General features: G+C 35.3%; 1 protein-coding gene across 3 annotated transcripts in view; it reads left to right on the forward strand.

Annotated features, from left to right (window-relative positions):
* The window catches only part of PPP4R3B (protein phosphatase 4 regulatory subunit 3B), a 79,271-nt gene that overhangs the window by 32,811 nt on the left and 34,678 nt on the right, over window positions 1–11,782 (forward strand). For all 3 annotated transcript variants that reach the window (XM_027865148.1, XM_027865149.1, XM_027865150.1), the window contains 2 exons: window positions 7–630; window positions 8,102–8,179. In XM_027865148.1, the coding sequence (XP_027720949.1) occupies window positions 7–630; window positions 8,102–8,179 (702 nt within the window). The remainder of the gene's footprint in view (window positions 1–6; window positions 631–8,101; window positions 8,180–11,782) is intronic.

Consider the following 11,782-nt stretch of genomic DNA (forward strand, 5'->3'; position numbering starts at 1 on the left):
TGTTAGGTTCAGGGTAAAGACCCTTCAGTAGAAGTCACTCAGGACCTCATTGATGAGTCAGAAGAAGAACGATTTGAAGAAATGCCTGAAACGAGTCATTTAATTGACCTGCCTACATGTGAACTCAACAAACTTGAAGAGATTGCTGACTTAGTTACCTCAGTTCTCTCCTCACCTATTCGTAGGGAAAAGTTAGCACTGGCCTTGGAAAATGAAGGTTATATTAAAAAACTGCTGCAGCTTTTCCAAGTTTGTGAGAACCTAGAGAACACTGAAGGCTTACACCATTTGTATGAAATAATTAGAGGAATATTATTCCTAAATAAAGCAACTCTATTTGAGGTGATGTTTTCTGATGAGTGTATTATGGATGTCGTGGGATGCCTTGAGTATGATCCTGCTTTGGCTCAGCCAAAAAGGCATAGGGAATTCTTGACCAAAACAGCAAAATTTAAAGAAGTTATACCAATAACAGACTCTGAACTTAGGCAAAAGATCCATCAGACTTACAGGGTACAATACATTCAGGACATCATTTTGCCAACGCCATCTGTTTTTGAAGAGAATTTTCTTTCTACTCTTACTTCCTTTATTTTCTTCAACAAAGTTGAGATTGTCAGCATGTTGCAGGTAAGTGAGTATGAGAAAATTTTGAGACATTTAGTGCTTACCAAGTTATTATAACTTTTTATATGCTCTGTTACAACTATATAACTTTTGTTACTTGTCACTTGTGATGTGATCAATTCTCAGCAGTTTTGACTGTTTTAAAATCATATCACCTTTTATATTTGTGTGCTTTGACGTAGCCATTTGAAACTGGATTCTTACAACATTCCGTAGTGATAAAAAAATAACCTATAAGTATCTAAATAACTTAATAATGTGATGTGATAATTGACTAATGGGGAGAGGGGATGTTACTTATTTTTAACTTTTTTAAAAAAATCAAGTTATATAGATGACAAGCAGTTGATTTGGTCTTTATATTTGGGGGTTTAAAAAAAGGATATTCACATAAAATTTATTAATCTGCTGAATCTTAATGACAAAAGTAGAAGTGATTCAATTACTGCATTATATATAATGCTTCATGATAATTATTAACTTGATAATTTACCTTTGGTTTCTTACCTATCAGGCAGCAAATATTTATTAAACATCAGTTATGTAATTAATACTGTTTTGTGAGGCACTCTTTGTGATTCTGTCAACCAACCATTATCCCTCATTCTAATATCCCACTGTGACCAATAGTGTGCTGAAGCCAGCTCATCCTGGCTCAAATGATAGCCAATTGTTAAATTTTTAATGTGAGCATTTACTCCTCAGAAATCAGCAACCATGAGAAATTAGTGCTTGATTTATTGTTTTTGTCTAGCCTTAAGAAAGGGAGGGAGAAAGTTAATAATGTAAATTAAACTTTAAAAATGTTGTGTGTAATTTTGGTTTTTTTGAGAGCCAGTTGTTGATCAGCATAGCAATGACTACGTGACCCACCTTTGCCAGGTTATCTCATTACCTACAACATATGTTCTCATGACTCCAAAGGTTTTGGTAACCTAGTAAAGAGGAAAACTGGCTTTAGTCTCCTTTTACCTCCCACAGGTCCAACTTTGGGATATTATTGTGCTAAAAACAGTATGACTGTTGTTTCATCAGCTGGCAGATGGCCAGTTGAGTTTTAGTTCCAGAAAGGTGAAAGTTGAGCCAGGTTAGACTTAGATATGGTATAAAGGTTTCCATGTGCAACACTTTCTGGTTTTCAGGTTGTCATTTAGTAATTTAGATGTATTTCTACATCAGCATTTGAGTGTGCCTAAAAGGAATACAGAAGAAATCAACCATGGTCTTAGATGTTTTTAGAATAATTTCTCCCAGCTAATCACATTTCATTTTGATCTGTGAATATTTTGAATACTTGAAAGTCAGGCATTTTGTCATTTTTTTTAATTAGTAGGTTATTATTATTATATAATTGAAATAGAGCATCAAAAAATAAGTAGTCTTGTTCATGATTGTTTCAAAGAAAACTTTAGTGTTGTAGGTTTTATGGTATTTATAGAGCCTTCATCATCTATTAGTTTAATAATGTAATTTTTAAGGGATTATTTCCTAGGTACATACTTCAGTTCTTAAAATGGTATTTAAACCAGGAAATGGTAACCTTAGTCTTTCTAGTACTACTTAAGTAATGTTACTACTAACTAGTGTTGATATGAGTACCAGTAGGTAAGAAGGAAATCATTAGCTTGACGCATTGCACAGAGTTCTAACAAATTCTATGTAAAGTATCAATACTTCAGTGATGTGAGGACGTGTTTCATTGGTGAGTACTCCCTCCTCTAGTAGATCATAAGCCTTCTATAACTTAGTAAATGTTCTTCCAGAGTTACTGTGGCTGAGTAAATGGGATCAACCAGATGATGAGCTTCTCAACTTAATTTGTTTGGTCCTCAGGCAAAAAATACAGAGTCAATTAATGAGCTTTTCTGCCCTGTTCTGATATCTTATCAAGGAATGGAAGTGACCCTGGGTTTTCAAAGACAAACTCTGGCACAGCCTAACAAAGTAGAAAGTCTTTAAGTAAAGTCCAGTAATCTAAATGTAATAATCATGCTGAATTGTAATATGTGTAGGCTGGTTAACTCTTAAGCATGGTGCTTATGAGGCCCTAATGCAACACATTATGGAATAGTCACCTCTATGTATATCTATTCATTTAATTCTATTCCAATTAAGAAAATAAAAGTTCATAAGATGGAAATGATTCCCATAAAAATTACAAATAAGATCTCTCCTTTACAAAGCAAGAAATTAACAAGCATTTAAAGCCAGGTTTCACCATAAATGTGTTAGCTACAAAGATAAAAATGAAATTGTCCCTACCCTCAATAAGATTACATTATCCTGGAAGCTGTGATTATGCTTTCCTAGAGGGGGACCGGATAGGAAGAGTAAGGGTATTTAAGGCAAATCTTTTAATAACTACTAGAAGAAAAAATAGTTTTTTTTTTCCTGATGAAATATTTTGCTGTATGACAGATATAGCACATATCTGGAACAATGCATGGCATATAGTAAGTGGTTAATAAATCTTTGTTTTCCTTAGAATGACTGCCACAGTGTTCTTGATTATTACTGATTCCATTCAAACAGGTTTTCTTTTTGTCTTTTCTGGCATTCTAGAGGGGCCTGTGATGCCAAATCTAAAAAGCTCTAGATTTCAAAGCTTTCATTTATACAGGGTATCTCAAAGTCTTAGTGTAAAAAATTCTTAAACGGTAACAAGATAGAGATATATTTTCCATGGAAACTGCAAAGTAAGATCCTCTTCTTTCTGGAACAGGAAATCAGCCTATCTTCTCTTTTTTAATTGAGAAAGCTTGTTCCTAAAAATGTTGAATCGTTTTAGTTGTGTCCCCCTCTTCATGACCTCATTTGGGGTTTTCTTGGCAAAAACACTAGAGTGGTTTGCCATTGCCTTCTTGGGCTCATTTTACAGATGAGGAAACTGAGGCAAGTAGGGTTAAGTGACTTAGCCAGTATCGCACAACTAAATGTCTGAAGCCAGATTTGAGCTCAGGAAGAGGAGTCTTCCTGACTTCAGGCCTGGTACATTTTCTACTATACCCTCTGGTTGTCCATCTTTTTCCCAAAAATAGATAATTGTATCTCGTGCTTCCTCCTCCTCCTCTCCCCCCCAAAATAGGAGCAGTACTCGTTAGGTCTGTCCCTTCAACTCTGACAAGATGTGGAATTTAGCCAAGTCTTTGAGGTTGAGTAATTTTAATGAATCTTTCAAAATGATTTCTCAAAACATTTTTTGTGTAAAGGCTTAGAAGAGAGCTGTTGAGGTTATAATTGGGACATATTGGTGGTATGTGTTCTCCCTCATGTACCTTTGAATTTTAAAGTAATGCTAAGTATTTGAGAGGTCTTCTTACTTGAATATTTATTAACTGATGTTTTGCTTTACCTAAGTTTTAAAATACTTTGGAGTGGAATGATTTCTAAGATCCTATCTACCTCTTGCTCTGTCTTGGATTACTGCTCCCCTGCACGGTCAGACTCCTAGAAAAAACTGGTTTTTCTTTGCCTCTATTTCTGCTTTTATCTCTATTCGAGCCCTTGTGATCTGATGTCCAAACTCATCACTCCACTGCAGTTGTCCTCTCCAAAGTTACCAATACTGATTGACTTTTCTCAGTCCTTATCCTTCTTGACCTTTCTACGTGGTACAGCTGTTCTTTTTTCTTGGATTCATGCCTCCCTCCCCCTCAACGTTGCTCTCACTCTCTCTTTTTCTCTTTCTCTCTCTATCTCTCAGATATCTTCCTACCTGTCTGTTCCATCTGTCTCCTTTGTTGTTTCATCACTCATAGGCAATCCTTTAACAGCGGGTATATCTTGTAGCTCTGTTTTGAGCCCCTTTCCCTATTCTTGGTGACCTCAGTTCATTTCAGTTATCATCTTTATGCAGATAACTTCTAGATACAACCCTAGTTGTACAACTCAACCCTAGATACAACTCAAGATAGCTAGTTTCACTCAAGGCTTGGCCTTTTTGTTTTGAAAAAGCCATGATTCATTACAATTCTCTGTAGGACAGTTGCCTTCCTGTCAGCACCCCCACCCCCCTTAGAAATTTGCACTGACCTTCTCTAAGAGTGGAACTATGTTCTCTTTAACTAGTTTTGATAATTGATTCATGCTTTGTCCAGGGTATCAAAAAGTGGACCACTGAAATAGAAGGTCCAGGTTTCTTAGTGTATGCTTTTCCTACTTTCCTGAGTGTCATAATTCTTATCCCCTAGGACTCAGCCATCCTCTTTTTAATGGTGAAGTTTTGTCCTTTTGGGGGGGTCATATCGAGACTGAAGAGATTTTACAAATTGAGAAGATACTACCAAGACATATGACTAGAACCAGAAATTTTATGAGGAATATCCTTTAATGATTTTTATTAGCTATAAGATCTAAACTCTGCTTGAGAACAACTTTTGAACTTTTAACATAGTGCAGCTGAGGTGCCTCTGTTGAGTTATGTTGGATGTTGAATGTGACTTGGAAATACCAACTTTCATCTGTCTTTAATTGATCAGACTATGATTAAATGAAGCCAAGATCACAGGTTTGAACCCTGTAAAGAACTTGCAGCTTTTCAGCAGAAAATGTGTTCTACCATACAGACTACATCCTTAATATTGGTTAGCATAAAAGGCAACAAGCAAGGGGATATACCTACCTCAGCACAGTTTTTTAAAAATTAAATTTGATCTTTATAAAGATTCACCTTCTCTCCCTTCCATCCATATTCCACCACCCTCCACTCTGTTACCAAGAAAGCAAAAAAAAAAAAAATCTTGTCATTAAGATGTTTAATCAATCAAAACAAATTCTTCCATTGGCCATGTGTCTGTCTGTGTCTCCCCCAGCCAAAAAAAGGTCTTAATCTACACTGTAAGTCCATCACCTCTCTGCCGAAGAAGTGGGTAGCATGTTTTTCATTGTGAGTACGCTGGAGTTGTGGGTGGTCACCATGCTTGTCAGAGTTCCTAAGTATTTTTAAATATGTCATTACAGTATTGCTGGTATTGTATGAAATGTTCTCCTGGTTCTGTTCACTTCATTCTCTATGAGTTCATGCAAGTCTTCCCAGGTTTCTGATATCATCCTCTTTTACAGCACAATGGTGTTCAATCATATTCATATGCCATAACCTATTCAGCCATTCCCCAATTGATGGGCACCCTATCATTTTCCAAATCTTTGCTACCCGAGAAAGAGCCCCTATCATTATTTTAGCACATATGGGCCCTTTTCCTCTTTCTTTGGTCTCTTTGGGTATAGACCTAGTAATTAACACAAACTCTCTTGGTGTTGAGGAGAAAAGTCCAGTCATGATGCTTTCTTTCAGTTGAGCCATAAAAGAGATAATATGTAATCCCTGTAAAAAATAGGATTTGTTTTTAGAGTTCTTTTATATTAAAGAAAAGAAATTCATAAACACCTGGAAGAAAATAAAATTGATAAGGCCTAACAGAGGCAAATTTGGCAACTTTTGATAATTTGAGATTTAAGGATTTAAGGAAAAGTAACGCAAACTGTACTTATAAATATACTATTCTGAGGTAGTTGTCCATCATGGTAGGCTGTTGGCTCCCTAACTAGGTCAGCCCAATGTACTGTTATGGTCAAAAAAGATATATTGCTAGAAATAACTTTGCAAACAATTTTTTTTCTTTTTCAAAACTTTGATGTATCTACAATCATTTCTGTGGTTTTAATTAATGCAATTTAAGAATGATGTAATGGGGGGGCAGCTGGATTCAGGAGGACCTGAGTTCAAATCCGGCCTCAGACACATAACACTTACTGGCTGTGTGACCCTGGGCAAGTCACTTAACCCCATTGCCTAACCAAAAAAAAAAAAAAGAATGATGTGATGGATCTGGGAAAGATAAAGCAAAAAGCAACCAAAATGATGAAGAGAACAGAACATTTTCTATGTAAAAGTCTTATCAAAAGAAAAGGCTAGGACTTTTCCACCTGGAAAGAAGAAGGATGAGGGTCAAGGTGGAAGAGATTGGTTGAAAAGAGTCAGAATATTATTAAACTTTATATTGTCACGAAATGTCCTAGATAGAGTAAAACATGGACTTGTTTCCCATCCTGCTAAGACTAAGAATCACAGCATCATAGATTTTTTTGGGGGGGTGGGGTGAGGCAATCAGAGTTAAGCGACTTGCCCAGGATCACACAGATAGTAAGAGGACCATGGATTTAAAGCTAAGAAAACACCTTAGAGGCCATAACACTTTCATTTTTACAAATGAGGAAACTGAGGCACAGGGAGATTATATAACTTGGGCATCCCTTGAGGTTTGAAAGAATTACTTTGTAGATAAATAAAAGTTACCTTAATGAAACTTTTTATTTTAGATGATTAAAATAAGGCCAAAGATGAATTGATAAATTAGTGTAACTAATGTGTCTTACTGGGTCATGCCAGTGATTTATTTTTCCATTTTAGTTCCTGACAGTGGCTCTGTGTGTTTGTGTACATGCACTCACACACATGAGCATGGTTTAACATCTGTGATGTTGACTTCCCAGGTGAGGTCTGGTAGGAGTGTTTGAGGTACATCCCCAGTATTTTGAAGGTCATGGTATAATTGGATTTTGCTAATATGAATATATAAGTAACTTGAACCCCATTTTAATCTTTATAAAATTATACATTACTATCTTATTTACCTGGTTATTTGAGGAATGAGGTGGTCATCTACATGAGTATTCTGAACCCTAAAAATGCCAAAACTTTTAAAGCAGTTTTTGCTGAAAATTTGCATAGTAATTATATATTTTCCTTTTTAGCATATTGAATATAAATTTTTTATAACTCCAGCTCATCATTGTAAATATCAATTATACTGTGTTTCTGTAAAAGGTGTTATTTGCTGTTATACTAAATGGCTCCAGTGTGATACTGTTTTTTACTTTTTGTATCTGTTTTTGATAGTTTTTCTATCTTTCCTCAAGGTCAGGCTGTCAACATTTGTTTTTGCTATTATCAGTGTGCCTCCCTCCTAGTAGCACTTGTCCATACCACCCTGACTTTATAATCGGTTGTGGCCTGAGAAACAGTTATATAATATATTTTGTTAAACTTGTGTTTAGAATAAGAATAAAGTATATCCGAGTAAGGACTTAAAGGATTGCCTGTGAGTGAAATGTACACGGACTTTTTGCCCTCTTCTTGGCCACTCAGAAACACTTTTGCTTTGTGAATCTTAATTACAGAGTTTGAGAGTTAAGAGATATAAGAGGCTGTCTAATCAAATCTGTATAATTATTATATTTCTAATAGTTTGGAGTTATTGACTATGGTATGGTACTGTTAAATAGAGAACTTAAATGTTGGTGGTTTTGCCCCTGAATGATATAGAAAGCTTGTTATTTGGAAGTACCCTGGAATTTTAGATCCACTCTGAAATGTTATATATGATTTAAGAAAAGTGCTGTTGCTTTAAGAAATCCTATATTTTCTAAATCATGTTTTGTTACTATTTTATATTAATTATTATTTATTATGCAGGAAGATGAGAAATTTTTGTCTGAAGTTTTTGCACAGTTAACAGATGAAGCTACAGATGATGATAAACGGCGTGAATTGGTAAGTTACTGATTCTTGAAGTTCAGAATAGATGAAATCGAGTCATTATTCTTTTGGTGTCAGTCCTTTTTTGTTTTTTTAAACCAAGGACTACTATAAAAAATAATTTTCCAGAAGGAAGATATACTCTGTTCTATTTCATATTATCATAAAGAGATTGAAGGTATGAGTTTTCATTAAGCCTTTATAAAAGCAGTTTTTCTCATAGTTTGATGTTAATTTTTTAAATTTTATGCCTGGACATAAAGGTTAGGGTTTTTATTTTCTAAAGCTATATTAGGGAGAAAGGGAGGTTTGTAGAAGGGAAATTGTTGACTTGGGTTGATTTGGACAAAGATAACTGAAAATAGAAGACAGAACAACTTAAGCCTTATTTTAGTTGTTTCCTCTGCTAAGGAAAATCACCTTTGGCCTGAGAAAGAAAGAACGAAAGTGGCTAATGGAAAGTTGAAACTCAAGATAAATAGGGAGAAAGTAATAAAGCACCTAATTGCACTTAATGGCTTAGTTACCAGGCCCAGATGAACTACATACCAGGTTACCAAGAAAACTATGAAAAAGGAGAGATGTGAGCAAAGCAAAGTAGGCTTAGGTGTCTGTGGAATTAGTCAGATGGCCAGACCCAAAAAAATTTATTAATTGTTCCAGGTCAACTTGGTAGGTCTCTTGTGGAGTAGCCTAGGCATCTGTGCCTGGCCTTGTGTTGTTTAACATTTTTATCAACAATTTGAATAAAGGCATAGATGGCATGCTTATCAAATCTGCAAATGCAGTAGATGACAGAATCAAGATTTAAGAAAACATTGAGAATTTGAAGAGGCCACAAGACATTGAATCTAATAAGATGGATTTTAATAGGGATAAATGTAAAGCCTTATATTTGTTTTAAAAAATTAAACTTCTCAAGTATGAGGTGAATGTTGCATTGCTTTATAATTCATCTGAAAAAAATCTTGGCGTTTTAGGGAACTGTAAATTCAGTATGAATCAACAGTGATTCTAAGGCTTCATTAGGACATATATAGTATCCAAAACTAGGAAGTTGATAATCCTGATGTGCTCTGCACTGGTCAAACCACATCTGGAGTCTTAAATGTAATTCTGTGCACTACAGTTTTGGAAGGACATTGATACGCTGGAGAACGCCCACTGTCCTTAAGAGCTTCAAGATCATGCTTTCTCAGGATTGATTAAGGAAACTGGGAAATTTGAACCTGAATAGATTGGTTCTGGTTATACATGATAGATATCTTCAGAAATTGAAGGGTTGTTATGGAAGAGGTGATTAGACTGGTTCTGTTTGGCTCCAAGAATAGGTAAAAGTTGTGTAGAGCATATATAAGGAAGCTATAGAATCACCTTGATTTAAGGAAGAACCTTCTAACACTAAGAACCATCCAAAAATAGAATTGATTGCCTAAGGAGGTAGTAATTTACTTCCCCTCCTTAGAGATCTTTTAGGAAAAGCTAGATTACCACTTTTGAAAAGTGAATTCTTGCTTATGAATGAGCTGCTCTAGATCGTTTCTGAGGTTCCTTCCTGCTCTGATTCTCTGTTATGCAGATGTAGCTAAATGTAGAAATGCCTTTAATATTGGAAATACAGAATTTTTCCTAGCTGCAGTTTGAATATATCTCAAATAACAAAGCTAAAAATAATTTAGTAAAACTGGTTCCTCATCAGTAAAATGAAGGAGATGGAGTAGATAATTGGTAAAGTCCCTTCAAGTTCCAAAATAGGATTTTAAAAGTCTTAACTATACATGCACTCATCTGACTAAATTGTTTTTTGATTTTACATTTTGATATGGTTGAGGATGGGGTTTAAGGTGGAGGGAGTTAGGGAAGATAACATATTATTTGACTCATTTGGCATTGATGGTTTCATTTTCATGTGTTTCTTTAAGATGCTTCAGAGGGGTTTTATTATCTCGAGGACTCTTTCACAAAAGTCTTTCTTTGATGCTTCATCCTGGTATGGAAGTGATCCTTTGTTCTTGAAGACTGTGGCAGTAGATCACAAGCCAGTGTACAATATGAGGAAATGGCATTGGCATTAAAAAGATAAAGTTAGGAAGAGTGCCTTGACTTGAACAAAAAAATTACAGAAGAAATACTTGCAGGAGGTGACATAATTTTAAAGGCATTCAATCATTTTTCAAGATAGCTCAAAGAGGGAAGATTATGAAAGAATACAAAAGATCACAAACAGTGGTTTATCTCCCTGCCCTTGCAAGACAACCAAAAAGGTATCACCAACTACTGACTTGTATACCTAGTTTCTCATCTCTGTAATCTTTGTGAAAATGTCTATACTTACATTGAAGTATCCTTGATTTAAAAAAAAAAAAGGCACCGGAATGAACAGGAATGCTTTCTCAACTATCTTTCTGAAGCACACCACACCTTTATGATCATGTAATTGAGATCAGCCAAAAATATAAACCCAATTGTGTCTGTTTTTGAAATATTTTAGTTGGTAGGACAAATGTCATTTTGAAGGTTCTTCTCAAAGAAAGTTTCTCATACATATATTAAACATCATATGTAGACTATGACAGACCTAAGTATGGAAATAACTTTGTTCAAAAATAGATTGAGATTAGTGTCAAGTGAATCATAAAACAAACATGTTTACCTAAGATGTTTTGCGATATTATGGAAAATGACCTACATAGAATTCAAGTAAAAGAACCCTCAGTTGATGAAGTGTTCCAAGTTCTCCTTTTTGGTGATAACAGTGTACTAAGACCTAGAATACTACAAAACCCTGCTTAACAAAATCTACAGCAATACAAAAAAGATTGATCCAACCATTCATACTGCAAAAATCAAAGCACAAAATGTATTATTTGCTCAGAGAATTATAGAATCTGAATTGGAAGGTAGTTCAGAGACAATTTATACAGTTAATACCTAAATAAGAGTCTCCTCTTCAATAAGTTGATAATTATTCGTCTAAATTTTGCTTAGGTGCAGCCTATCAACTTTTAATAGCTGTAATTGTTAAATAGTTTTTCCTTATATCAATGCTAAATTTACTTCTTGGGGGCTTATAATCGTCTCTAGTTCTGCCCCTTGTTGCCCACAGAACAAGTGTAAAACTCCTCTTCCACATAGTAGCTTCTCAACTTCTTGAAAACACCTGTCATGTCCCGTCTAGGACATCTTTTCGTTATCAAACACCTCCATTTCCTTCATCCAGTCCCCATATGACATGATCTTGAAACTCTTCTGCATTCTGATTGCCTGTCTCTAGGTGCTGACCAGTCTCCTTGAACAAATGGACACAGAAATACTCCAGATGTGGCTTGACCACGGCAGAATATGGTGTATCTATCATCTCCCTGTTCTTGGATATTGTGCTTCTCATAATGCAGCCTAAATTCAAATTTACTTTTTTTTTTTTTTTTTTGCAAAGTCTCTTATGCCATTCTTATGGAAATAGATGTGAACCAGGCAATACTAGAATTAGGTGGATTTGAAACTAGTAGAATGGCCATACTCAAAAGGTAGTCATCAATGGTTCCATGCCAACTTGAGAGACTTCCTCCAGAGTGCCCTCAAGGATCACTACTTGGCCCTGTGCTAGTTAAGATGAAG

This window comes from Vombatus ursinus, unplaced genomic scaffold (assembly GCF_900497805.2).
Source record: "Vombatus ursinus unplaced genomic scaffold, bare-nosed wombat genome assembly UNPS02014778.1, whole genome shotgun sequence".
Taxonomy (NCBI): Eukaryota; Metazoa; Chordata; class Mammalia; order Diprotodontia; family Vombatidae; genus Vombatus; species Vombatus ursinus.